We start from the raw sequence: 27,757 nt of genomic DNA on the forward strand, positions 1-27,757 counted from the left end.
GGCGCCCCGCCCCCGCCGGGCGCGCGCGCGCGTGTGCGCGTCCTGGGGTTGGGGCTCGTGCGGGTTGCGCGCCTGCTGCCCGGGGCCCGGTTGTTGCCCTGCGCCCCTCGCCCTGCCGGGCGTCGCGGGCCGACATGGGCCAGGAAGACGAGCTACTGAAGATCGCCAAAAAGCTGGAGAAGATGGTAGCGAGGAAGAACACGGTGAGGCTGCGGGGTCCGGGCCGCAGCCCCCCCCCGCCCCTGTCCCGGGAGGCCCAGCGCAGGGGGCTCCCCCCAGGGCGGCGGCCCCCGGGGGACGCTTGCTGGGCACCTGGAGGGGGGCGTGTGCGTGGCCCCGGGCGCGCGGGCTCGCGCAGGCCCCGGAGGCGCCGAGTGTGACCCCTGCCTTCCGGGAGGGGGGTTCGAGCTTCGCTCCTGGGCCGCCTGGACGGGTCGTGGGGGGGGGGGTGCAGGGGAGAGACTTGAACTCGGGGAAGGACTTTGAGAGCCCCGGGACTCTCCCCGCGTGCGCCTAGCCCGAGGATGGCAGGGAACTAACAGGCAAATTCTGGGTGTCCCGAGGAGCAGAGGATTTGGGGCTGGGGAGGGGTGCTGGGCCCTGCAGGAGCCGGCGAAGGGGCGCGGGACTCCGCGGCTCGGGTGCCAGGAGCGGTTATGTTTTGCAACTTTCTCCTGGGCGGCGGGGTGGGGCCGGGCGGGGCGGAGGGGAACAGGTGCGGGGCAGGGAAAGTGGTCAGAGAGGGTCAGGGCTGCGGGTGAGGTGCGCCCTGGGGAGATGGGGGCCCGCGGGGGGCGACAGGGGCCGGGCGCCCTGCCTGGGGGTCCCTGGGCTGGCAGGCCCACCCGACGGAAAGTTAATGTTTGATCTTCCTGTGATCTTTGCCTCAGGCTGGTGTTCTGGCCAGAGCAAAGCTGGGCCATGGGTCCTGGAAGGCATGAGCTCTCTCTGAGAAAGAAGAGGACCTTGGTGGGGAATGTGTCCCCCACATTCTGCCCTGAGCCAGAGCAGATCCATAGCTAGATGCTGCTTCAGGACCTGCATTTCTGGTGCATTCTGCAGCCCTAAGAACTTGGCAAAGTTTGAGACGCTAAGGGAGTGAGCAAGACCAGAGGTGGGGGCGCTGGATAGTTTACTAGCAGTGCTGAATCCAGACAGTAATGAGATGGTCTCCGTTCAAATGTGAGAGCTGTTTATCAATCTGGAGGAGTGAGATTCCCTGCCTGGAGGTGGGGGGTGAGGTGGGGGTGTCTATGCTGGCAGTGGGAAGGGGTGAGGGATGAGGGCGGTGAGCCAGTCAGGTCTGCAAAGCTCTTAGCAGGACCTGGGCAGGTGCCTGGTGAAGCCTAGTGATGAAGCCCGGGAAGGTAGCAGGGAAGCCTGCAGTGTGCTAGGGCTTCTTCCTTGGGTTCTCAGCTTCCACCACTGTGTTCCAGGCTTTTCCAAAGTCTTGCAGTGAAGTGGACCCTGAAGTCAGGAGAGGGAGGGAGGCCTTTCTCGGCTTGGTGGGGGCAAAGCCCAGTCAGGTGTCCTGAGTTTAATTCTATTTCAGGTAGCTAGGTTTTCCCAGTCCCTTGCTGACTCCTGGGTTGGAGCAGGAGTGAAATTCTGGGCCTCCAAATGAAAGGGATTGGAAATGGAAAGCCCAGCAGGCCTGGGAAAGACCATGGGGGTTGGGGTAGGAGGAAGAGGGCAGCCCTGGCCTCTGCTCACTGCTTCCGGTCTTTGGATTTCCTTCCCTCTTCTGTGAAATGGGAAGAAGTGGCCGTGGCTCTTGGGGATGGGACGGATTGAAGTGCCCACAGCCATCTGCTGGAAAGCTGCAAGCCTGGCCGAAGGGCCCCGCAGCGCAGGGCCAGGGCACAGCCACGTCTGCGCTTGGACTCTGGCAGGCTTTAGGTGGGCACAGAACTCTGGGCTTCTGGCCCAGAAAGGTGGGGCCTGCTGGGGGAGTGAAAGTGGGTGCGCCCAGTAGTGGTTTGGCTGAGGAGTACACACTTCCTGTAACGAGTCAGAGCTCCACGTTGCAGCCCAGGCAGAGTGCTTATTGGTAATTCTGAAGTACCAGTGCCTTAGACTATGTCAGAAGCTGACGGTGTAAACCAGATAAACAGCTTGCAACAGTCAACCAAGCATTCAGTCACATCTATGCGTCCACATAATCAGCAGACATAGGTACACACGGCTGCCACACAAGCAACTTCTAACTGCACGTGAGTGAGACACAGCTACAGGCACAATAGACATAATCTGTGTAACACCACTGATCATCAGAGTTATGGAAAGGCACCAACACCCACACCCATGCATACGTAACACAGCTACACTAAGGTATTCACAACAGTAATATTGATACATTCATATATCACCCCATGAAGACAGACACTGTTGGGCCTCAGTCCACTTAGGCACAGCTCCACACATGGACCAGAGGTTCCCCCAGAGACACACAGCTAGAAATCCTGACACACAGCTTTTGAACCCAGCCACAAACCAGGCTCATGGTTGTTATTCTGAAGTACATATCATCTGGTTATAGAGACCACACACTTCAGTAGTGACCTGGAACTGGATTAAGACTGATGGTTGAGGGCTGGGAAGGTGGCTCAGTGGTAGAGTGCTTGCCTTGCATGCAAGAGGCCCTGGGTTTGATTCCTCAGCACCACATAAGCAAAAAGAAAAAAGCCGGAAGTGGTGCTGTGGCTCAAGTGGTAGAGCGCTAGCCTGGAGCTGAAGAGCTGAGGGACAGCGTCCAAGCCCAGAGTTCAGGCCCCACAACCGGACCCCCCCAAAAACAAAAAACAAAAACAAAGACTGATGGTTGAAGTTTCTGGAATTTTGTAAGCTGTCTGTCAAAGCCATTATGATAAGTATGCAATGAGAAATGGCTCCTTCAGTTTGGTGACAGCGTGTTGGTAGCTTGTAGATGGCTATGGGAAGAGAATTTACACCAGAAAAACTGGCGAACACTTGCTGGGTATCAGTGAAGCTTGAACGCAATCCCAGGGCACTATCCCTTAGCTTTTTTTTTTTTTTTCTTTGATTGTGGGGCTTGAATTCAGGGCCTGGGTGCTGTCCCTGAGTTCTTTCACTCAAGGCTAGTGCTCTACCACTTGGAGCCACAGCTCCACTTCTGGTTTTCTGGTTGTTAACTGGAGATAAGAGGTCACAGACTTTCCTGCCCAGGCTAACTTGGGACTGAGATCCTCAGATCTCAGCCTCCTGAGTCGCTAGAATGATAGGAATGAGCTTCCAGCACCAGCTTTTTTCACTCAAGGCTGACACTCTCATTACTTGAACCACACTTCCACTATTATCTTTTTGGTGGTTAATTGGAAATCAGAGTCACGTGGATTTTCTACCTGGGCTGGCTTTGAATCGTGATCCTCCTGAGTAGCTAGAATTACAGGCATGAACCACTGGCACCCGCCATAGTGAACCTTTAGTTAATGCTATATTTGTTGCATAACCACAATATCAAAGGAATACATGTATGCAGACCACACCTCTGAAAACACTGCCATAGGCTTTGGAGGGGGGAGGCAACGTGGTGGCTAAGGACTAGCAGGGGACAGCACACAGATGTTCCAGGTCCTAACTGGGTGGGGTTTGGAGCCAGGCACATAATAGACAGGACATAATCAGCTGAGGCTCCCCAGGAAACCAATTCCAGGACAGGAGACAGAAGCTGGCAGAGACAAGACCCAGGTGTGTTCCAAGGCCTCACAACTAGATTTGCAAACCTGCCCGCCTTCTGCTTCCTGCCTCATTCATTCATGAATTCACTCAGGGATCACCAGGCCCCATGCAAGGCCCTATGGCCTCAGAGATGCAAACATTTCATTTATCTTTACCTAGGAGAAATCAAAAGAGTATTTGTATGTATAGAATTCAAGGTGAGGATTGGGTCCTCAGTACTCAGCTCAGGCAGGGGGATTATGAGTTTAAAGCCTATCTCAACAAAACAAATTATTATTATTTATTATTATTATTATTTTATCATGAGGCTTGAACCCTGGGCCTGGGCGCTGTCCCTCAGCTCTTCAGCTCAAGGTGAGTGCTCTACTGCTTGGGCCACAGTGTCACTTCGAATTTTCTAGTGGTTTTATTGGAGATAAGAGTCTCACGGACTTTCCTGTCTAGGCTGCTTTGAACCGAGATCCTCAGATCTCAGCCTCCTGAGTAGCTAGGATTACAGGTGTGAGCCACCGGTGCCCGAGTATTCTTTTTTTTTAATTTCTTTAATGAGTTTAAGTGATTACATAAATTTCACAGTAGTGTGGGATAGTGATAGTTAAAGTTACACATTTTAAACCTTCACAAGGTGAATTGTTAGTATCATAGTCTATAAAGCTTATGAACTCTGTGAACGTTGACAATAGCAACTATTTCTTCCAGATTGGATGATATGTACATTTTTTCCCTTTTGCTTAGTGTCAGCTGTAAAATGAATTCTTAAATACCAGATCACCTATAGTGACAGAGGAGTAGTGGTTGCCTGGGGTTGGGAGTGTCCAGAGAGATGGAAACTTATCGGGATGGTGACTGTAATCTTATCTTGATTATGGTGATGGTTTTGTGGATTTACCCATATATCAAAACCTTAATATTTTTTTCCAGTCCTAGGGCTTGAACTCAGGGCCTGGGCACTGTCCCTGAGCTGCTTTTTTGCTCAAGGCTAGCACTTTACCACTTGAGTCATAGCACCATTTCCAGCTTTTTCTGTTTATGTGGTACTGAGGAATGGAACTCAGGATTTTATGCATGCTAGGCAAGCACTCTACCACTAAGCCACATTCCCAGCCCTCAACACTCACTAATCTGTTCACTGCAATGTATTCAGTTGTTGGGGTTTTTTTTTTGTATGACATACCTCAATAAAGCTGTTACATAAGCCCACAAGAGCTGTGTGCTGTTGTGTATACCTATAGTTCTGGCTGTTAGGGAGGCAAAGATAGGAGAATCATTTGAGCCTAGGAGTTGGAGGCTAGGGCAACATATGAAACCCCCCATCTTAAACCCTCAGTCGTCACCTTTGCAAGCTCATATTCGGAGAGGGAGAAAGAGAGGGTGTGTGTGTGTGTGTGTGTGTCTGTAGAAGTATACAGATCCACAAGCAACAGCAGTAAGCCAGAAAGCAGTTCAGTTTAGAGGCAGATGTTGGGGTTGGAGGTGTGGCTCAGTTGGCAGAGTGCTGGCCAATGAGTCAGCTTCACTCATCAGGTACCACGTTTGAGTCCCAGTCTTGGATCTAAAAAAAAGAAAGAAAAAGGCAGCTAGTGGGGGACAGGCAGGGCCATGCCCGCATAGAAGGCACAGCAGAAGCAAAGGTTGGAGGTGAGGGTGGGGAGTCGGGGCTGCCGCCAGGCTCAGCTGGCTGGTGAGAGTTGAGCTAAGCCAGCATGTCTGGAACAGAACCTTTCACTTCTCAATTCTTTCTGCCCATGATTTTCCTTTGCCCGTGTGTCTGTCTCTATTGCCCACCCCCTCCCAAGTTGAGACAGTAGTCAGAGGGGCCTGGCCACAACCTGGGCCCCAATGCTCACTTGTGGCCTCCCACAGGAAGCTGCCCTGGACCTTCTGAAGAAGCTGAACAGCTGTCAGATGTCCATCCAGCTGTTGCAGGTGTGGGGCCCCTGAAGGAAGTGACTGTGGGAGGGAAGGAGGTGGGGGGACTCACAAGCATGGGGTGTAGGGGGGATTCCGGGGAGTCCTGTGAGAGGCACCTTGAGGTGCAGACCTGGGAGTGCCACAGGAGCCATGGAGGCATCTCCATCCGCAGCCACCCACTTCCCAAAGGCTCAGGCCTGCCGGACCCCAGAGACCAAGGACCTAGCATGGGAATCCTCCCTGCAGCCACAAACTTTACAGACGCTCCTGAGTCACAAATTGTATCCTCCAAGGCGTGCAGTTGGTTGTACATCAGTGATATCCTAAAGAAAGCGGGGGGGGGCCGGGGGGGCATCTACGTTGAGACTTGAGCTCAAAAGCACTAGGAACTGGGAATGGAAGTGTTCCTAACTGGTCCTAATCACCCTCTTGTTCCCCAACCCCAGCCTCCCGCCAAAACCACAGTTGCTGACCTGCATCCATCTGAGCCTGGGGTGCCCAGCTTCACGCAGGTGGCAGATCAGGGCCTGGTTATAGACAGGAGTCATCCCCGTGGCGGAGGTTCAGCTGAGGGGCTCCGGAGGGGTCTAGGTTGGGGGAAGGTCATGGTTGAGCTGGGACAGGTCCTATGTGGCTGTTCCTAAACCTGCCCTTTCCTCTGTCCACAGACCACCAGAATCGGAGTGGCCGTTAATGGGGTTCGCAAGCACTGCTCAGATAAGGAGGTGGTGTCCTTGGCCAGAGTCCTCATCAAAAACTGGAAGCGGCTTCTGGGTGAGGGAGAGAAAGGCTGATGGGAGCCAGGCTTTTCTCCTAGCACGTGGGGTGGAGGGCGGAGGCAGGGCCTGGTTCCTAGCAGGTGCACTGTGCGTTTGCAGGATGGCATAGTTGAAGGCACATGGCCTTGGGGTCACGCGTTAGTAGGAAGCTCCAGTGTTGTGGACACAAGTGGGAATTTCGGATCCCTGTGAGCTTCTGTGCACTGGTGTGTGCGCATGCATTTATGTTAAGTCTATGAAGTATACATGTGTGTATAAGTGTGTATAAATGCATTCTCATAACTTCTGGTGTGCTTATCTCCCTATGTGGGAATGTGTCTGTGTGTGTGAGTATGCTCTTTGTGTGTGTGTGTGTCTGTGTGTCTGTCCGTCCGTCCATCCGTCCGTCCGTCCGTCCCAGGCCCTGCCCTTTGTGCCCCCTCCCCAAAGTCATACAAGCGTCTGCTGTGAAGGACAGGGGAGGGATGATGGTGCCTTTTATTCTCAGACTCTCCTGGAACTCCCAAGGGAGAAAAAGGAGAAGAAAGAGAAAAAGCAAAGAAGAAAGAGAAGGGGTTTGAATGCTCCGATTGGAAGCCAGAAACAGGCCTTTCTCCACCAAAGAAGAAACAAAGGGAAGAGCCCCAAGGCAGGTATGTTTCCTGGGTAGAGAAAAGGGGAGACGCCCAAACACCTCTTCCACCAGTAGCTCTGTTCCTTGGAGCCTCAGTGGGTAGCACTGTCTTTGCAGAGTTCCTTCTGAGCGGGGCTGGGAAGGTGGCTAAGTGGTAGAGTGCTTGCCTTGCATGCCTGAGGCCCTGGGTTCGATTCCTCAACACCACATAAGCAAAAAAGAAAAAAGCCAGAAGTGGCGCTGTGACTCAAGTGGTAGAGCTTGAAGAGCTCTTGAGCTGAAGAGCTGAAGGACAGCACCCAGGCCAAGAGTTTAGGCCCCACGACCGGACCCAAAAAAAAAAAAAAAAGAGTTCCTTCTGAGCATCCTTGGCTCCACCAGACAGACTGACAAGACACATGGGCAGAGCTTTTCCCTTGTCACAGTGCCCTAAACAGTCCAGTATAAAGAAGCCACATATAGCGGGCACCAGAGACTCACACCCAGGAGTTTAATTTCTGAGGATTGAAATTTAAAGCTAACCTGCAAAAAAAATATTAATAATAATGCCCATGAGATGCTTATTCTCAATTAACCACCAAAAGGCTGGAAGTGGTGCCATGGCTCAAGTGGTAGAGCCAATAGACTTGAACACAAAGAGGCTTAGGGACAGTGCCCAAATCCTGAGTCCAAACCCCAGGACTGACCCAAAAAAGCCACACGTGTCACTAGCATGTGTGCCAACAGGGTGCCCCCACCCCAGGCACTGTTCATCCTTGGGAGACCCACAGTGGACCACAGAGTCCTTGACGGCTGTTCATTGGTCCATCAAGGCCAGGGACATGACCACAAAGGGAAGGGAACCCCTGTTTTAGAAGCTCTAGTCCCACAAATTTTTTTTGTTGTTGTTTTTTTTGTCGGTCGTGGGGCTTGAACTCTGGGCCTGGGCGCTGTCCCTCAGCTCTTCAGCTCAAGGTGAGTGCTCTACCACTTGAGCTACAGTGCCACTTCCAGTTTTCTGGTGGTTTATTGGAGATAGGAGTCTCATGGTCTTTCCTGCCCGGGCTGGCTTTGAACTGAGATCCTCAGATCTCAGCCTCCTGAGTAGCTAGGATTACAGGCGTGAGCCACCAGCGCCCGGCTTTCCACAAGTTTTGACAGCCCCGTAGGACAGTCCTCACTGATGAATGCAGTCCACATGAGAAACCATGTTGCCTGGTAACTGCCCCGCTCCATCTTGGCCAGGTCTGCAGGGACGGAGGGGCAGGAACTTACTTGTCCATTGAGAAGGAAGAGTGTTTGGTGAAGTTTTTATGCGGCATTCCCACCCACCTTGAGGAAGCTGAAGGGCAGGGCAACATTCCCCGTTCCCATGGCTACTGTGTGATGGAATGGGGCTCACATCACTGCCAGGCCTCTGCCCCTGTGCAGACAGCAGCGGAACACTTTTGATTCAGTGCCACACCCCGCCCATTCCCCCTTGCCAGCCCTGGCCAGGGTGTTCTCAACATTGAGTGACTTGGGTAGGATTTGAATGTGATGCCCATCAGATTAGATTGAAGCCTTCATGGATGTATTAGTAAGCCTTCTGGAGACTGAGGCAGGGGATCATTTGAGACCAGGAATCCGAGGCTGTCTTGGGCACATAGTAAGGCCCTGCCTCAAAAATTAAAAAGCTAAGCGGGCATGGGTGGCTCAAGCCTGTAATCCTAGCTACTCAGGAGGCTGAGATCTGAGGATCATGATTCAAAGCCAGCCCAGACAAGAAAGTCCATGAGACTCTATTTTTTGTTGTTGTTGGTGGTTGTGGGGCTTGAATTTTGGTTTGGGGCGCTGTCCCTCAGCTCTTCAGCTCAAGGCGAGCGCTCTACCACTTGAGCCACAGCGCCACTTCTGGTTTTCTGGTGGTTAATTGGAGGTAAGAGTCTCATGGGCTTTCCTGCCCAGGCTGGCTTTGAACTGTGATCCTCAGATCTCAGCCTCCTGAGTAGCTAGGATTACAGGAGTGAGCCACTGATGCCTGGCTGACATCTAAATTTGTCCCTGCTTTTACACTCACCATATAAACTCCAAAGCCCATGTGTCTCCTTTCCTTCTCTTGAGGGGCCTCCGAGGGGAGGCTGGAGCCCATCTGTCAGCTTCTCCAGCTCCAGCTGGGTATAGACAATCCCTGAAATCCACTCTCCAAGGCCCACCTGACAGTCAGGAGCAGAGAGGGGCCTGCTGAGAATGATTTGTAATAGATTAGTCATTACGTACTTCCACATGTAATGTGTCTGCAGCTCTGAGCCTCCTCTGGTGTTGCTTCCTTGCATGTGGAGTGAGCCAGGAGGGCCATCCACCCCACCTGGACTTCAGTCTCTCAGGCAGCTCAGCAAGTGCCTCTTGCCTCATTCCTCACCTAGAGGGCAGGCCTTTACTCAGGGCGCTTGGTTGCGGGTGGGGGGTAGGGGTGGAGGTGTCAGTCCTGCTGCTGGTTTACAAGACAGCCTCATTTCCAGCTTCTCCTCTTTCAGGAGAGACTCTGTGGAATCCAAGTCTTCAGCCACCTCTTCTCCCAAGAGGCCGTCTGTGGAAAGGTAAAGGAAGCCAGGACTTCCCATCAGGGAGGTCCTATGAGTAGGCATGTGTCTGCTTAATGGAGGAAGGTGGGGAGAGAGCAGGGGAAAGGAGGAAACCTGTGCAGGTGTTGCCTCCGAATGCTAGGACCCACAGCTGTGGCTTCCCCACTGGGGGCGGGTGGCTGGGTAATAGTCTCAAGGTCAAGTTGAACTCAATAAGGGCAGCAGTCTAGAAATCCTGTACTTGGAGAGGCTTCTTTGGCTTGGGTAAAACTGGCTAGGATGTCCACGCAAAGCTCTCGTAACTCAACAAGTCACACATATAGCAGATATTTTTTGAGAACCTACTAGGTGTTGGGACCTGTTTTTGGTGCTAGGATCCAAAAATACAATAGAAACAGACACTGGTGTTTCACACCTGTAATCCTAGCTACTCAGGAGGCTGAGGTCAGAGGAGCTCAGTTCAAAGCCAGCCTGGGCAGTTAAATCCATGAAACTTCATCTTCAAATAAACAGCAAAAAGCTGGGTTGGCTGAGCTGGGTGCCAGTGGTTCACGCCTGTAATCTTAGCTACTCAAAAGAGTGAGATCTAAGGATCATGGTTCAAAATCAGCCCAGGCAGGAAAATCCATGATGCTGATCTCGAATTAACCACCAGAAAACTGGAAGTGGTGCTGTGACTCAAGTGGTAGAGCACTAGCCTTGAGCACAAAAGCTTAGGGGGACAGCTCCCAAACCTCAAGTTTAAGCCCTAGGATTGGCAAAATAAAAAAGCTAGATTGGGGATGTGGTTCAAGTAGTAGAGTGCCAGCTAAACAACTGTGAGGCCCTGATTTCAAACCCCAGTTCTGACAAGACAATAAAGAGGGGCTGGGAAGGTGGCTCAGTGGTAGAGTGCTTGCCATGCATGCATGAGGCCCTGGGTTCGATTCCTCAGCACCACATAAGCAAAAAAAACAAAAAACAAAACCAGAAATGGTGCTGTGGCTCAAGTGGTAGAGCGCTGGCCTTGAGCCGAAGAGCTGAGGGACAGCACCCAGGCCCCACCTCCACTCCCCCCCCCCCGCAAAAAAAAAAAAAGAGTTCAAGTTTGGACATGTGGATGTGAAGTATGTGGTAAGTCATTCAGTTGGAAAAACTGAAACTTGCAGACGGTGGGGAGAGAGTGGATGGAGGAGTGAGTGTGAATTAAGTTCCAGGGGGCAGTCAGGAGTAAGGGCAGAGAAAAGCTTAAAGATGGATGAGGGCAAAAGGCAGGGGTCAAAGGGCCATATTGAATTTCTGGGGTGACCTACCGGGACACAAAGGTCCCGGCTTTTAGGAGAGAATGTGTAAGAAATGCAGTTAACTTAAGCCTGAAGTACCAGGAGGATTGCCTTGAACTGAACAGGAAGGTGTGGCATTAGACGGTTCAAGGCCTTAGGAGAGTAGTCGGGGACCTTGATATAGCTGCACCATGGCAGGGGGTGCGGGCTGGGAGTGAGGCTGGCCGGCGTGTTCCTTGGAGAGGGCTTCCTGCCTAGGAAGGAGAGACGCACAGTCAGTCAGCAGTGTCTGCAGAGGGTACGGCCGGGGCTGGAGCCTTGCCTGGGCTCTTTCTAGCCCATGAGCTCTCTTTGGGGCTCATTGAGAAATAGTGGAGACATTTTTGGTTGTCACTATGAGTTGAGCAGGGCTGAGAGGCACAGGCTGGGAGTCACTACTGGTGTGTGGTAGGCAGAGAGAGATGCTGTCCTGGAATGTGACAGAAATCCCTATGAAATGACATTGTCCTGCCCACCATGAAGCACTGATCACCAATCCTGTTGTGGGTTGCCATAAACGCTTACCATTGGCACAAAGACTGGATCTCCAAAGCCAGATGCTGGTAGCTCACCCCTGTAATCCTGACTAATGAGAAGGCTGAGATCTCAGGATCATGGTTCAAAACCAGCCTGGGCAGGAAAGTTTGTGAGACTCTTATCTCCAATAGACTAAATTTTTTTAAAAAATTTAAAAAGCTGGGGCTGGGAAGGTGGCTCAGTAGTAGAGCGCTTGCCTTGCATGCCTGAGACCCTGGGTTTGATTCCTCAGCACCACATAATCAAAAAAAAAAACAAAAGCTAGAAGTGGCATTGTGGTAGAGTGCTAGCCTTGAGCTGAAGAGCTGAGGGACAGCGCCCAGGCCCAGAGTTCAGGCCTGGACCCAAAAACAAACAAACAAAAAAAATGTTTAAGCTGGGCTGGGATGTAGCTCAGTGGCAAAGCGCTTGCCTAGCAAGTGCATCGTCCTGGGTTCAATCCCCAGTACCAAAAAAAGAAAAGACAAAAAACAAAAAAAAATTTTTTTTAAAGCTGAAAGTGGCTCAAGTGGAAGAGTGCTAGCCTTGAACAAAAGAAGCTCAGAGACAACACCTAAACCTTGGATTCAAGTCCCAGGATTGGTGCGTGCCACACGTATACAACAGACACACACACAGACACAGACACACAGACACACACACACACCCTTTCCAGACTCCTTGAACACACCCCTCTCCCCCTCTCCTCCTCTCTCCTTTGCCCCTCTCCCCTTCTTCCTCTCTCCCTCTCCTCCTCTCCTTCTCCCCCTCCCCCTCTCCTGCTCCCTCCCTCCCTCTCCAGACTCCTTGAAGCCACCTGGCTTTATGTCCCTGAAGATCAACCCAGCAGAGATACTTTCCTGTAATGGTTGTGCCGTTTCCTAATAATGCTTTAGAACTAGAGATGGACAGCCAAAAGGGACATGAGCTGGTCTTGTAAGAGCACTATAATCTCTCAAAACTGTTTCCTGCACTGTTGCCTCTCTTCTTTATTCATTCAGCAAGTCTATTGCATATGTCCTTGAGAGCTCAACGTCCTCCAAGGGTCAAGGACATATGCACACTAGATGATTAGTAGAGACCATGGTAAACTAGAAGATGTGCTTTTTGGAAAGAGACAGCCACTGCTCAGCCCCAGCTGATTGTTAACTTGGGGAAATGCAGGCTTGGGGCCTATATCTTCCAGGGTATGTATGTATGTATGTATGTATGTATGTATGTATGTATGTATGTGTTTGAGTTGGTCTTTCCATGTTGCCAATACTGACCTTGAACTTCTGCATTCAACCAATGTTCCTTAGCCTCCCAAGTAGTTGGGATTATAATACAAATCACCAATCTCCCTTTTTTCCAGGCTGGCTTCAAACCTCGAGCCTCCTGATTTTTACCTCTTGAGTAGCTGTAATTACAGGTGTGAAATTCCCAATTTTAAATATTGACAACATATTTGAATTTCCTAAGACAAAAAGGAATCAAATACACTGGCAGCCACAGCTTTATAGCCTCCAAAGCCCAGACAAAGGTTGAAGCAGCCAGTAATCTCATGGGCCAAACCTTATGCATAGGCACCCACGCAAACGCTTGCTTTCAGAGGGGGGTGGATATCACTCACAGTGGGAAAACCAGAAGAATCCCTTTAAATGACTTGTGCGCTCAAGGGAAACCAGCAAAGACAGAAGTGTTTGTGCTGTGAATGGAAAGAAAACCAGAAGTTTGCCTGGTAGACAGTCTTGGGGAGGGTGACTGGAGAACAAAGGCGTGGTGTTAGCAGGGTGCTCTGGGAACTGTAATTGACGCACCGGGAACCTATGGTGACAGGAAAGGTAGTTGCAAATCAGAATTGACAGGCTTTGGCAGAGCGGTTAGAGTACCCTTGGTAGTGCAATGATTTAAATTTCCTCAAGGTGGCGCCATGGAGCAGCAAGTAAAGCGTGGGACAGAGTTTTCTAGGAGCTGGTACTGGCACTGGTGCTGACAACCTGGGGGTGCACAAGGGAGCTGTTGATCAAAGCAGCCCCTGCCCCAGCCCATGATTCCTCTGCGACTGGGCACGGTTCCCACTCATTGTGCAATATACAATGAGTGTGGCTGCCTGAAGTGGCAGCCAGTCAGCTCTTGGCCAAGCCTAAAGGAGGGGAGACTGGATGTGTTTTGCCAGGGAGATGGGGAGGCAAGGGGAACGCTCCAAGCAGCCTCATCTTGCTTGGGTAAGATTCTAGAAAATTCTGTTTTAGAGATGTGTTGAGCCGGGCGCTGGTGGCTCACGCCAGTAATCCTAGCTACTCAGGAGGCTGAGGTCTGAGGATCACAGTTTAAAGCTAGCCGGGGCAGGAAAGTCTGTGAGACTCTTAGTTCCAACTAATCACCAGAAAACAGGAAGTGGTGCTGTGGCTCAAAGTGGTAGAGTGCTAGCCTTGAGCAGAAGAGCTCAGGGGCAGTACCCAGGCCTCCAGTTCATACCCCATGATGGACCCCCCCCAAAAAAAGTGTTGAACAGAATTGGAAAGGCAGGCAAACTTTTGATCTAGCTGCCATTTGGTAGTTGGATGAATACCTTAGGCTCAGCCTATTGGTCTATGAAATGGGAATAATTCTGACCCTCACTTCTCAAGGTCACTGTGAGGTTCAAGTGAGGTAATGAACCTCCTCACACTGTTTTTAGCCCATACAAGTGCTCAGTCGATGCCTAATATAGAGGAAAATACCTTATGCAGTAATGTCATTGTATAAATTGCCTAATACTTTTTTTTTTTTACTGGGATTCTCCTAGGTTATTCAGTTATGTTAACAGCCCTGTAATGGTGCTGTTGATGTGAGAAAAGCAAGACACCTGGAGGTTAAGGAACTTCTCCAAAGTTATGTAGCTACAAAGTGAGTGTATCTTGTCTTGAGCCTACAAAATTGGATTCTGGAGCCCAGATTCTTAGTAAATACATCGCCTCAGTGTCCACATTCCAAACATGTTGGCTGTCATTGTGGTTGTCTTACCTCCTTCCAAACTCTAGGTTATAGATCCTTGGGTTTTTTCCATGGTCCCTTTGTGTTTGTGATGTGGGCTGGGGCCACAAGGCAGTGAGCTTCCTACTGGCTCAGGAGAGGGGAGATGGAGCCCTCCCTCTCTTTCTTTCTCTCTTATTTGGTGGTCTTAGGGATTCAACTGAAGATCTTGTGCTTGTTAGGCAAATGCTTTATACTGGCATTCTTTTTGCTTTTACTCTGTGTGTGTGTGAGTGCGCATGCGTGTGCATGCCCACGTGCACCATCCCTTAGCTTTGTTACTCAAAGCTTCTGCTCTACCAGTTGACTCACTGTTCTACTTCCACTTCTGACTTTTTGCTAGTTAATTGGAAATAAGAGTTTCACAGGCTTTCCTGCCTGGGCTGACTTTGAACCATGGTCCTCAGATCTTAGCCTTCTGAGTAGGATTATAGGCATGAGCCACTGGTGCTCCACTGTTGCTTTTAGCTTTTTCTTTTCTTTTTCTTTTTTTTTCTAGACAGGGTCTCCCACTTTTGCCCCAGCTGGCCTCAGATTTCAATCCTCCAACCTCTACCTTCTGAGTATCTGGAATTGCAGGTGTGTGTCACCATTCTTGGCCCACCTCAAGCCCTCTTTCAAGCCCAGGGAATGGGCCACTGAACTTCCAAAGAGGACTAACTCCCACCCCTAAGTTAGCTTCCCCTGCCCCTGTCCTCTCTGGAAGTCCATGTTATCTCTTTATGAGTAACTCCTTCAATCTACCACATCTCCCTTCATTCCTTGGTTCATTCAACAGAGCAGGGAGTGGCATCTAGCTACTGTCGCAGGTGCAGGAATATAGTGGAGAAGGAGCCACAGAGGCCCCAGGCTCTGGAACCTGTACTCTGGAGGTGAAGGCAGACAGTGTTTATGTAAACAAGTTAATTATAGCCTTGGATAACTGCTTTGGAGGAAAGAGATCAGGGTAGGGACGGGCAGCCTTGGCTGAGGTGCACAGGGAGGACCTCCCTAAGGATGAGACATTTGAGCTGAGCTCTGACTGGCAGGAAGGCTGCAGTGAGAGGAGGCGGGACCTGCCAGTGCAGAGTTGGAGGGTGGAAGGGGGGGGAGCAGTGGGTGGATCCAAAGACGATGCTAAAGAAGCATGTCTATAGGGGGCGCCAGGGAGCCAGGCATGAGATGACGTGAGAAAGAAAGGACTGGCCCAGGCTGGCAGCCCACAGGCGGTAGTTGTACTCTGTGCTGATCACCACTGTGCTCCACGACGGGTCAGTGCAGCTGTAGATTTTTCCAAGGTCTTTCTGGCTGCTGTGGGAGGAATAGATTGTATAGGAGACAAGTGGACCAGAAAAGCCAGCCTTAGCTGATCCTGCTACCAACAGGGGCCAGGATGGGGGTGGAGAGCCACTAGGGGCAGCAGCACCGACTGTGTGCCTCCCCCACCCTCCCTGAGCCTTTCCTCCTGCTAAAAGCTCACTGCTGGCTGAAATGGGCAGAGTCCAGATGAAGTGAGCCCAGAACAGTAAATTTCAACCTGCATTAAACATGAGCAATGAGCAACAAAGCCCAGCACTGGTGGCTCACACCTGTAATCCTAGCTTACTCAGGAGGCTGAGAGCTGAGGTTTAAAGCCAGCATGGGCAGGAAAGTCTGTGAGACTCTTATTTCCAATTAACCACCAAAAACAAAACAACACTCTGGAAGTAGAGCTGTGGCTCGACGTGTTAGAATATTAGCCTTGAGCAAAAAAGCTCAGGGACAGTGCCCAAGCCCAGAGTTCAAGCCCCTGAACCAGCAAAAAGAAAACAGAACAAACCCACAGAAGCCCAGCACTGGTGGCTTGTGTCTCTAAGCCTAGCTACTCAGGAGGCTGAGATCTGAGAATCACAGTTTGTAACCAGCCTGAGAAGTCTGAGACTTCTATCACTGATTAACCGATAAAAGCCGGAAGTGCAGATGTGGGTGGACTGGCAGAGTGCCAGCCTCTGTGAGCTAGAAGCACCTGGTAGGAGGCAGGTATTCCCACTTGGCTGCTTTATCACGCCAATGCATGAATGAATGAGTGAGTGAATGAATGCATCATCCATTGCTGAGAGAATCTGAAGAGTCACCTGATCTACACAGAACAAGGAGAGCACTGTGGGCTCTACTAGGTAGCCTGGCTACCTACAGCTCAGCTGCCTGCGTTGGAGTTCTGCTCCTCCTGGCCCCCAGATGTGTGACCTTGACTGTCTCTAAGGTGCACAATTGAAAGGGAGATGAGAATAGAATCGGCCTCATGGAGTGGTCCGGGAGGATTATATGAGATGAATGATGGAGTCAGGTGCCTAAAATAGCTCTTGCCTGACAGGCTTGTTATGCGAGTTGAAGGACGGCATCTGGCAAAACATCCGGATAAAAAGTGTTCGATAAACACTTTCGCTTCTTGTCCATATGCCCATCCCGACTGTCCTCTGCAGATCCAACAGCAGCACGTCGAAAGCAGAGACCCCCAAAACACCCAGCAGCCCGTTGACTCCCACGTTTGCCCCTTCGGTCTGCCTCCTGGCCCCCTGCTATCTCACAGGGGACTCTGTCCGGGATAAGTGTGTGGAGATGTTGGCTGCAGCCCTGAAGGCGGAAGGTGAGAGGTGGGGCCGGGGGAGGTGGCTGTGGGGCTCTGGCCGTGGTACCGCCCAAGCGGGCATCACTGGCAAGGTCATGCCCGGCTGACGCCTGTGACTTCCCAATCTCTTTCAGATGATTACAAGGACTATGGAGCCAACTGTGACAAGTTGGCATCCGACATCGAAGATCATATCCTCGAGCCGTGCCGTGGCTGTGGGCACCTGGGAGGAGGGTTCTGGGGACCGTCCTGGTTCTGCCTGTGAGCTTTTGACGCCAGCTGACATTACAGTTAAGCCTGGGGCCAAAGCTCCTCAGTGGGTGCTGACAGCAGCCCCACCAAGGAGACTTCTGGATCCGCCTGGTTGCAGCCCAGGCCTCCAAGTCTCAGGGAGATTGTTATGACACCGGCCAGGGCCCATACAACTACGAGTAATCTAGCGGGGTGCCATCCATGCCCAGTGATGTCACCTCCGGAGCAGAGGACGGAGTGCCTCACGCTCAGCAGGTCCCCTCTTCCTTTGACTGATGGTCCCAGCTCCCCAGTTCAACTCCTAGATCTGTACCAGGCAGGTGCTGTGCTAGGAGGCCAAGGCTTCCTTCCCACCTCTGTTAATGCTCCTAACACTCTCTCTGAGCCAGGGCCTGTTGTTCCCTTTGTCCAGATGAGGAAAGCTGAGGCTCAGAAACTCTTGGATAGGTATCACTACTGGATTGAAAGCCTTGGGGTTTTGTTTTATTTTGTTTTTTGTTTGGTTGGTCATGGGGCTTGAACTCATGGTTTGGCTGCTGTCCCTGAGCTTCTGTGCTCAAGGCTGATGCTCTACCAGTTGGAACCGCAACTGCACTTCTGGTTTTGGTGTGGTTCTGCCTGGGCTGGGTTTGAACCGTGATCCTCAGATCTCACCTCCTGAGTAAGCTAGGATTACAGGCGTGAGCCGTGGACATGGGCTGAGGCCTGGTTTTTATTCTAATACTGAATTGTATCCCTCCTCTCCCACTTCTGTCTGAGAGGGCCTGGCAGAGCCAGGAAAGATGACTACCATGTTGATGGGAACCCCTGATCCAAAAGATTTGGGACTTCGGGGAGGGGAGATGTCTCTGTCCACTTTTCCCCCACTGAAAGATGGATTCATGGACTGTTACTAGAGACAAAGAAATGGGCAGAACTCCCTGGGGAGAGAGGGAGGGAAGGAGAGAGGGAGAGAGAGAGAGAGAGAGAGAATGCCAGTCTGAGTGATCCTTTCTGCCCCTGCTGGGCTCTACCCTGGGAGGCTTGCTGCGTTTGCAGGGGAGGTCTAGAAAACCATCTGCAGAGAACTTGCCTGCTTCCATCTCCTTCCTGAAGCCAACCCCTAGCCACCCCCCCACCCCACCCACTTTCCGCCAGTTTCCCTCTATCATCATTAAGTGATTAGCCAGGAACCCAGCCCAACAAGGTTTTGTTTGTTTGTTTTTCCTTTTGTGCCAGTTCTAGGGCTTGAACTGAGGTTCTGGGTTCTATCCCGTACCTTTTTGGCTCAAGGCTGGTGCTCTATCATTGGAGCCACAGCTCTATCTACTTTGGGCTTTTTATAGTAGTTAATTGGCGATAAGAGTCACACACCTTCTTGGCTTCAAACTTTGATCCACAGATCTCAGTAGTTAGGATTATCTGCACCCAGTTTATAAGTTTTTTGTTTGTTTGACTTGTTTTGTTTTGTCAGTTGTGGGGCTTGAACTCTGGGCCTGGGCACTTTCCCTCAGCTATTGAGCTCAAGGCAAGCGCTCTACCACTTGAGTCACAGCGCCACTTCCGGTTTTCTGATGGTTAATTGGAGATAAGAGTCTTATGGACTTTCCTGCCCAGGCTGGCTTTGAACCAGGATCCTCAGATCTCAGCTTCCTAAGTAGCTAGGATTACAGGCATGAGCCACTGGTACCCAGCTTAAAACAAGTTTTGATTTACCCAATATTAAATATGTTTCCTGCTAATTCGGGAATGCTGGGCCTTAGGTTTCAGGACTTCATTTTCTCCCAAACAGTCATCCCTCCAAGCAGGTTTCTTCCCTCTCCAAATCAGCCTGGTTGGAAGTTCAGGATGGTTTGGTACCTAAATTCCTCCCCTGGCCTGGCTTACTCTACAGGATGTCCAGAAACCACTAAAAAAGGAAAGGGAACGTAAGCTACCACAGGCTCCTGAGCTCTTTGATTATAGCCAAGGGAGAGGACAAAAAAAAAAAAATGGGGCTTGAGTGCTGTGTCTCAAAAAAGGTCTGACCCCTTGAAGCTACCTTGAACTAGGTGTGAGACCTGGATATGTTCTTCTGAAGAGTCTCTCTACCTCCTCCTCCACCTGAGGTCTTGGGAAATGCAGGCATCAGAGGCTGATAAAACTATGGCCAGCTGTGACACCTGTGGCTCACGCCTGTAATCCTAGCTACTCGGGAGGCTGAGATCTGAGGATTGCAATTCAAAGCCAGCCCAGGCAGGAAAGTCCTTGAAACTCTTATCTCTAGTGAACCACTAGAAAGCTGGAAGTGGTGCTGTTGCTCAAATGGTAAATGGTAGAGTACTAGCCTTGAGCACAAGAGCTCAGGAACAGTGCCCAGACCCTGAGTTCAAGCCCCAGGACTGGCACCAGCTTGACTGTCCTCGGCAGATCCACGCTCTAGAAATCCTGAATGGAAGTATTTCAACCCAGATTTTGGCTCCCAGATGCATTGTAGCATATTCTTTGCTTTTCACACTTTTATTGTACTGTCTGTACATGAAAGCAATAGGAAAAAAAAGGGGGGGAGCCTCCTTTCCTCCTACCACTTCTCGCCAGTCAGCTGTTTCCAGCTAGCACATCACCCGCCCTGCAGTGTCTTTCTTGCATATGGTTTTTCCCAGCAACGGCTTTGTCTTCCTGCCTCTGCTTGGCTCAGGAGACCAAGAAAAGGAGGCTGTTTTTCCAGAGCCCCTGCAGAGAGGGTGGGAGAGGCCCTGTCTGGGATAGAGGGTTTGGACAGCAATGCACTGTGGTCAGTGGCCAGAGTGAGTCGCGGGGGGAGGGGCTGTTAAGTGGGGGCCTGGCTCCCAGCCCTGTCTTGCTGGGAATTTTCTCTGTGACCTTGAATGTAGGCTTGCCCCCCACCCCCTTTCCAAGCCTCAGCTTCCTCATCTACTCATGGGAGGTGGAGTAACTGACGGGCCATTCCCACAGTGCTTAAGTGGGCTGCTGTTGGGTATTATGAAGGAAAGACGTAAGGACGTCTGTGATCTCAAGTATGCGGGGGTCGCCCCAGCTCTGTGATTTCTCCAGGCTGCGAAGAATGTGGTTCTTCATCTTTTCCTCTTGACAGCTTCCAGGGACCTTTCCAAATGAATGGTTATCCATTGTCATTTGGTAACATGGAGCATTTGGTAGTCCCACACATTGGTGCTTCGTGCAGCTCAGCTGGGTGACTTCCCACCAGCCCTAAGGCTCAGACACCCCATTGTCCCCATTATCCACTCACCACAGTGCTTGCTATAATCTCATCTCCCCGTACAGGTAGTTTCCTGTGTCTCCTCATTGGCTTACCCCCAAATGCCCAACTGATGCCCCAACTAGGTAGACAGAGACCACAGGAGTGTGGCTGGCCACTATAAAGATCCATGGACAGGCCAGGTGCCAGTGGCTCACGCCTCTAATCCTAGCTACTCAGGAGGCTGAGATCTGAGGATCATGGTTCAAAGCCAACTCAGGGCAGAAAAGTCCCTGTGAGACTCTTATCTCCAATAAACTACTAACACAAAAAAGCCAGAAGTGGAGGTGTGGCTCAAGTGGTAGAGCACTAGCCATGAGCATTAAGAGGCTCAGGGACAGCATCCAGGCTCTGAGTTCAAGTCCAAGGGCTGGCAAAATAAATAAATAATAAAAGATCCACAGACAGGAGAAGAGGGCCCTGGCATCTCTCAGACTCTGTCTCTTCCCGCCTCACTCCCACAAGTGGTGGCTTGGTCCTTGACTCTGTCACATATCTACCAGGAGCTCAAGAGCACCGACATGAAGTACCGGAACAGAGTTCGCAGCCGCATCAGCAATCTCAAGGACCCCAGGAACCCGGGCCTGCGGCGGAATGTGCTCAGCGGGGCCATTTCTGCTGGACTCATCGCCAAGATGACCGCAGAGGTGAGGGGGGGGGCCCAGGTGGGCCTGGCCCTTCCAGCTCTGTCCAGCTGTGAAAGGCAGAGGCTGTGACTCTCCCTCCCTATTAGGTTTCTAGGCCACTGGAGTAGGGAACACAGCTCATATGTTTTAAGTGCTGTGCTGAGTACTTCACGTGTGTGGGCCAGTTTTATCTTCACACCAACTGACATAGGCATGCTTATTATCCCCACTTTATAGGTGAGTGAACTAATGGGGTAGAAAGTCTCCAAGCCAGGAAGCCTCAGCCTAGCCCCCAGGCTGCCCTTGCTTGCTTTATCATCTGCCTCTCTCCCTCCTCTCTTGCTCAATCCTGTGTGTCCTGATTCCTGGCTCTGCCCAAGCTAGGATTGAATCCAAGGTAAGGGAGCCAGACAGATTCACACATACAGATACCACCAGTAGCAAATGCTGGCGCAGAGCCACACGGGGACTTACAAGAGGGAAGGCTTAGCCTAGCTTGGAGAGGTCAGTAAGAAAGGAAGAGCAACCAAGGGTCAGTGACTCACTAGTTACCCCAGAGGCTGAGATCTGAGAATTGTGGTTCAAAGTCAGCCTATGCAACAAAGTCCATGAGACTCTTTATCTCCAAAACTGTCCCAATAAGCCAGAAATGGAGGTGTAGTTCTAGTGGTAGAACACTAGCTTTGAGCAAAAAAGCTGAGGACAGTGCCCAAGCCCTCAGTTTAAGCCCCAGGACTGGCAATTTCCCTCCCCCCCAAAAAAAAGAAACATATTTGCAGAAGAAGAGTGCAGTAGTTACAAGCCTGGCAGTGTCCCGGTGCCAGTGGCTCACGCCTGTAATCCTAACTACTCAGGAGGTCTGAGCTAGGAGGATCACAGTTCAAAGCCAGCCTGATCAGAAAAGTCCCTGTGAGACTCTTATCTCCAATAAACTACTTTTTTTTGGGGGGGGGTGTCCGTCATAGGGCTTGAACTCTGGGCTTGGGCGCTGTCCTTGCTCTTCAGCTCAAGGTGAGTGCTCTACCGCTTGAGCCACAGCGCCACCTCCAGTTTTCTAGTGGTTTTATTGGAGATAAGAGTCTCACGGACTTTCCTGCCCGGGCTAGCTTTGAACTGTGATCCTTAGATCCCAGCCTCCAGAGTAGCTAGGATTACAGGCGTGAGCCACGGATGCCTGGTCCAATAAACTTCTTAAAAAGGACAAGTGGTGCTGTGGCTCAAGTAGTAGAGTGCTAACCTTGAGCACAAAGAGGCTCAGGGACAGCGCCCAGGCTCTGAGTTCAAACCCCAGGACTGGCAAAGAAAAAAAGCCTGACAGTGGGGTCAACTGGCTTGCTAATTCAACTGCTGCCACTTCGCTACTTTTGCTGTTCAAGGCTGGCACTCTTACTATTTGAGTCATACCCTATCATCTCAAAAAGGCACTTCTAGCATTTTGGTGGTTAACTGCAGGTTAGAGTCCAGCTGGCTTTCAGCTACTCCAGTAGCTAGGATTACAGGCATGAACCACTGGTGCCTGGCTGCCATGTTCTTAGGAAGCGGGAATGTGAGCATGCAGGGTCAGCATTGGTCTGCTTGTTACCTCTGTGCAATGGGGCTTAGGGATTCGGGATGGACCGTGGCATTGAATATGTCTAGTCAGTGCCAGATCTTCACTGTTCCATGACCCACAACCCAACCTCCTTCCCCAACACCCACCCTCAATTGACAGAGCATCTAGTCTGAGCATCTCCTTTCTTGGCTATTCTCTGGGCAGGGTTGAGGGGAGATGACTCAGGTTCTGTACTACAGTAGGAGATAGGAGGCTGGTTTTGCATGATCACAGTGAACTTGAGCTGTGTGAGTGTGGGATTGGAGGGTAGCTTGGCCAGTCTTGGATATTTGAGCCTTCAAGGTGCCCACAAGGCAGCAGGCTGTGCAGTGATCAGAGCTGGAGCAGGTGCTGGGTCAAGTCCAGATCAGAAGGGTGAAAGGACATATGAGTCAGGTGTGTAGAGGTCACTGGCTCCCATGGGAGGGTTCAGTTCATGCCAAGGTCCCAGTGTGGGAAGGAATGATGCCAAGCGCTAATCCCAGGGTACATGCTGCTTGTCTGACAATCCCCTGGCTGTACCCAGCCGGCTTTGGCCCAGCCAGAGCCTTGTCTAGGTTTGACCTTCCAGAGAGAGTAGTGGGGATTCTGAGTACCACCTTTCCCATCGGGGCAGGACCAGGTCTCCTTGGGCTAATGTTCCCAGCACGTTCCCTCTTCCTGTGTTTCGGCTCCCCAGCCCTGAGGGGCAGACTCATTTTTCTCTAGGAAATGGCCAGTGATGAGCTGAGGGAGCTGAGGAATGCCATGACCCAGGAGGCCATCCGTGAGCATCAGATGGCCAAGACGGGCGGCACCACCACGGACCTGTTCCAGTGCAGCAAGTGCAAGAAGAAGAATTGCACCTATAATCAAGTAAGGGGGTGCTGGGCTGGGGAGACCCACAGAGGCAGACAGCCAAAGAGGGGCGTAGGAGGAGCCCAGGGACTAGGAGAAAAGGGGGAAAATGTGTCAGGCCTACAAAGCAAAGAGCAAGCCTCGGGATACCGCCCTGAAGCCTTGTGGCTTCTAGAAAATGTTCTGAGTGCCGGGCGCTGGTGGCTCACGCCTGTAATCCTAGCTACTCAGGAGGCTGAGATCTGAGGATCGCGGTTCAAAGCCAGCCCGGGCAGGAGAGACCGTGAGACTCCTATCTCCAATAAACCACCAGAAAACCGGAAGTGGCGCTGTAGCTCAAGTGGTAGAGCACTGGCCTTGAGCTGAAGAGCTGAGGGACAGCGCCCAGGCCCAGAGTTCAAGCCCCACGGCCGACCAAAAAAAAAAAAAAAAAAAAGAATATGTCTGAGTAGAGAAGCCGCCAGCTCTGTGTTCGTGAGGCTGGGCCAGCGTGTGCAGCTGGCTCCGCGACCAGGCTGAGAGCCACGCTCAAGCTGTCATGCTGTCTTCCCACGCACTGCTGGCTTCAGAGCCACAAAGGTAACTGAGGCCAAGATGGGACAGCTTTTTCCAAGGTGGCAAGGCAGATCCATGGCAGGCGAAGCAAATTGTGGATCTAAACCTTCCTGCTGCAGTCCAGCGGGCTTGGCCAACAAAGCCTCATGGGTTTAGCCTTGAGTCGGGAGGGGAAGACCTTTGGCCTGGCAGGAGAGTCCCACAAGGGTGTTGGGCCTCTTCTTGGAGTATTAATATTCTTGGGTTCTAAGTAGTGTCTACTTATTCTAGAACCCTCTTCATTCTTTTGTTCCTGACCAAGCAAGATTTGTCAAGAGCACCTTGCCCTCAGAGTCCTATGGCCATAGTAGAAATGTGCAACCAGCCTTGCTGATCTGGAAGGTTCTCAGGGAGGATCCTGATTCAAGAACTCAGGGCACCAGTGGCTCACAACTATCATCAGGCAGAAAAGTCCCTGTGAGACTCTTATCTCCAATTTACCAATCAAAAACTGAAAGTGGCACCATGGCTGAAGTGGTAGAGCGCTAGCCTTAAGCACAAAGAGAATGAGACAGTGCCCAGGCCCTGAGTTTAAACCCCATGACTGACAAAAAAGAAAACACAAAACTTAGAGATGTCGCAACTCTCACCTTCCTGAGCACGTTTCCATGCGGTGTGATGCACTTCCGTGTAACGCTGCCCTCCAGATGTAAAAAGCCCATTAGCCACAGTTCTCCTGCCTCCCCCTCCCCCTCCCAACCCCACTGGTGTTCCTTCTCAGAGCCAGTGCTATCCAGTGACAAGGCTGTGTTGCACAGTGTCCTGGCAGACTGCTGGGCATGGACACCAGCCAGGGGGCCCTGCCCACTAAGATCACTCAGAGCTGATTGCCAATATCATTCATAGCTCATTTCATTCAGAGTTGACTGTCAATAGAGCAATGATGTGTTTTCTTGTGATGGCCAACCAGAGTTGACTGTCCAAAACCAGAAGGGCAGCTGTTATACCCAGAACACCAGGACTTGACAATGAGACCCAAGCTTCTGTACCTGAATGAACTGGAGGATGACAGCCTAGGAGCATAACATAAATTATCCCAGTGATCGATGAGTTCCCCTTTTTCTTCTGGGCCTCTGTCCTTCCACCTGTGAAGCAAGGAGGAGGGTGACTTTAGCTTTCTCCAGTTCTGACAGTAAGGCAGTGTCTGGTACCGTGTGTTCAGGGACAGCTCCTTGGAGGAGGTGAGGCTTAGAGCAAAAAATAATAGAAGAGAGACCAACTGAGAAAAATCCTCCAGAGTGCAAGTGCAAAGGCCAGGTACTGCCTGAGTTACCGGGCGTGACCAACAGTCAGGCAAGCATGCATCAGGAAGAACTCAGATGAAGAGAATTACTGAATCAGGATGGGAAGATCGGCGCCACCCTCTGAGATTTGGACTTATTCCTAATGAAGTGACTTACTCCTGGAGCTGGGAGGGGCCTCACGAGTGGTTCTTCTCTCTCAGGTGCAGACACGCAGTGCTGACGAGCCCATGACCACCTTTGTCTTATGCAATGAGTGCGGGAATCGCTGGAAGGTCTGTATGTCTGTGTCATCCACAGATCCAGCCCTGCCTCCCTAGTATACTCCCAGCCTGCACAGAGTAGGCCTGCAGAGCCAGTGGCTGGTGGCTGATGGGAGGCAGGGAGAAAAGGCATGTGTCTGTTCGTGTTGGAGGGGCACCTGCTGGGGTGGGGGCTGTGGATCACAGGACGGGCAAGGTGGATGGAATCAGCTTCCTGTGATCCACAGAGGAATCAGGGAGAAAAACCAACCACAGCACTGTGCCTTTGGACCCCACGCCTCTTTTGGAGTGCTTTTGCCGATAGAATTTCCCTGGAACCTGGTCACCTAGCCAGAGTAGAAGACAGGGAAGCTGAGCCCTGGTGGGGGAGAGTGGCCCCAAGCATTCCCAGGGGACCTCTCCTCTTCTGGAAGCTCTGGCACAGACTTCTGTGATGCAACTCCCTCCCACAGAGGCAGAGGTTCGGTGTTCAAACATGGGAGCCTGCGTCTGGCGCCATCTGACTGGCTCCCATGTAGGTGATATCTGGCGTAGCAGGCAGGCCTCAGGGCTCCACAGAGCCAAGGTCCTGTGTGAAGAGCCCGAGAAGAGCCTGGTACTAGGAATCTGGCCTCTGCTTCAGGTCACTATGTGCCCCTCCCAGCATGGCCCCTCTTTCTTGGGCCGTGTGAGGACCATCTGGAGGTGAGGATCAGTGCGTATGTGCACACACTTTGCGAAGAACCAGGACAGTTCCTAATTTATGATAGTATTCTCGTCTCAAATGAGGAATTAATTAATTCACACAGTGAATTAACAAACCAAAAACTCAGTACCCACCCTGGAGCTCAGAAAAATAATGCCAGTTACTTTTCTGACAAAGGGACTCCATAGCCCTTCTTTAAGGCCTCTTTAGAAGCTGAAAGGGACACCACCTCAAGGCGAATGTGAGGTTACATGAGATAAACATTAGTCCTGGGCGCCTGTGGCTCACCCCTGTAACCCTAGCTACTCAGGAAGCTGAGATCTGAGGATCATGGTTCAAAGCCAGCCCAGGCAGGAAAGTCTGTGAGACTCTTTTCTCCAATAAAGCACTAGAAAACAGAAAGTTGCGCTATGACTCAGGTGGTAGAGCGTTAGCCTTGAGCTGAAAAGCTGAGGGACAATGCCTGGACCCAGAGTTCAAGTCCCATGACCAACCAAAAACAAAACAGTACTGCCTAGCACAGTGAGTGCCCAGTGATTGTCCCTGTGAGCCCTGCTCCTCTTCTTTGAGTCCTATTAGTTGGATAGAGGGCGTGTTGGAAGTATGAGCTACGTGTTTTCTGACCTGAATTCTGAGTGTGTTTTTTGTGTGTGTGTGTGTGCCAGTACAGGGGCTTAAACTTAGGGCTTAAACTTAGGCTTAAACTTGGGTGCTATTCTTTAGATTTTTTTCTTCTAAGGTTAGTGCTCTACCACTTGAACCACAGTTCCACTTCTGGCTTTTCCTTTTCTTTTCCTTTCTTTCGTTCTTTATTTTTTTCTTTTTTTTTATTTTTATGTTTTTGCTGTTTAGTTGGAGATAAGAGTCTCTCAAACTTTCCTGCTGGGGCTGACTTTAAACCATCATCTTTCAAGCACAGCCTCCTGAGTAGCTAGGATTACAGGCATGAGTCACCTGTGCTTGACTAACCAAGTGCTTTGTATGATCACACTGACATGGAGAGCCCAGAAAGTGCCTGAGATTGATTTGCCATTCATTTATTATCTAACACCACCCTCCAGTGGACTGTAATCCCATTTTACAGATGTGATTGGCACAAGGTCGAACATCTAGGCTGAGCTAGGACTGACTGTTGCCACGTAGCCGGGGAAAAGCTCTCAACCTGTTGTCTTTTCTGCTTTTGTAGTTCTGCTGATAGACCCACCCTTGAGATGGCAGCGAACAAGGCAAAAAGGAATGTGAAGCAGCAAGTGCCAATCCACCTGACCTGGAAAAACCAAAACAAAAATACTGAAGAAAAATACTGACCTCTGGATGCAGCCGTAGGGAATCAGGGGAAATTCTTTTGCACAATCATTAATAATGGCCTGCTAACAACCATGTGCAGTTATGAATCAGTGCTGACCCTCTTATAGAAAGTCAGAGTAAACCCCTCTGTACAGTATTTTCACAATAAAAACAAAAAGTCAGAGAATCAGAGCTGG

The 27,757-nt window shown here is 51.1% G+C and overlaps 1 protein-coding gene across 2 annotated transcripts; it reads left to right on the forward strand.

Annotated features, from left to right (window-relative positions):
- On the forward strand, positions 1–27,757 carry Tcea3 (transcription elongation factor A (SII), 3). 2 transcript variants are annotated; one of them, XM_013034536.1, is made up of 11 exons: positions 1–203; positions 5,563–5,625; positions 6,279–6,384; positions 6,877–7,021; positions 9,498–9,560; positions 16,801–16,964; positions 17,081–17,137; positions 20,929–21,083; positions 23,362–23,508; positions 25,529–25,600; positions 27,460–27,757. In XM_013034536.1, the coding sequence occupies exons 1-11, from the start codon at positions 135–137 to the stop codon at positions 27,466–27,468; spliced, it is 1,050 nt and encodes a 349-aa protein (XP_012889990.1). In that variant the 5' UTR covers positions 1–134; the 3' UTR covers positions 27,469–27,757. The 2 variants fall into 2 exon arrangements, with proteins under 2 accessions (XP_012889990.1, XP_012889998.1); XM_013034544.1 differs by lacking the exon at positions 5,563–5,625 and having other exon boundaries at positions 43–203.

This window comes from Dipodomys ordii, unplaced genomic scaffold (genome assembly GCF_000151885.1).
Source record: "Dipodomys ordii isolate 6190 unplaced genomic scaffold, Dord_2.0 Scaffold6, whole genome shotgun sequence".
Lineage (NCBI taxonomy): Eukaryota > Metazoa > Chordata > Mammalia > Rodentia > Heteromyidae > Dipodomys > Dipodomys ordii.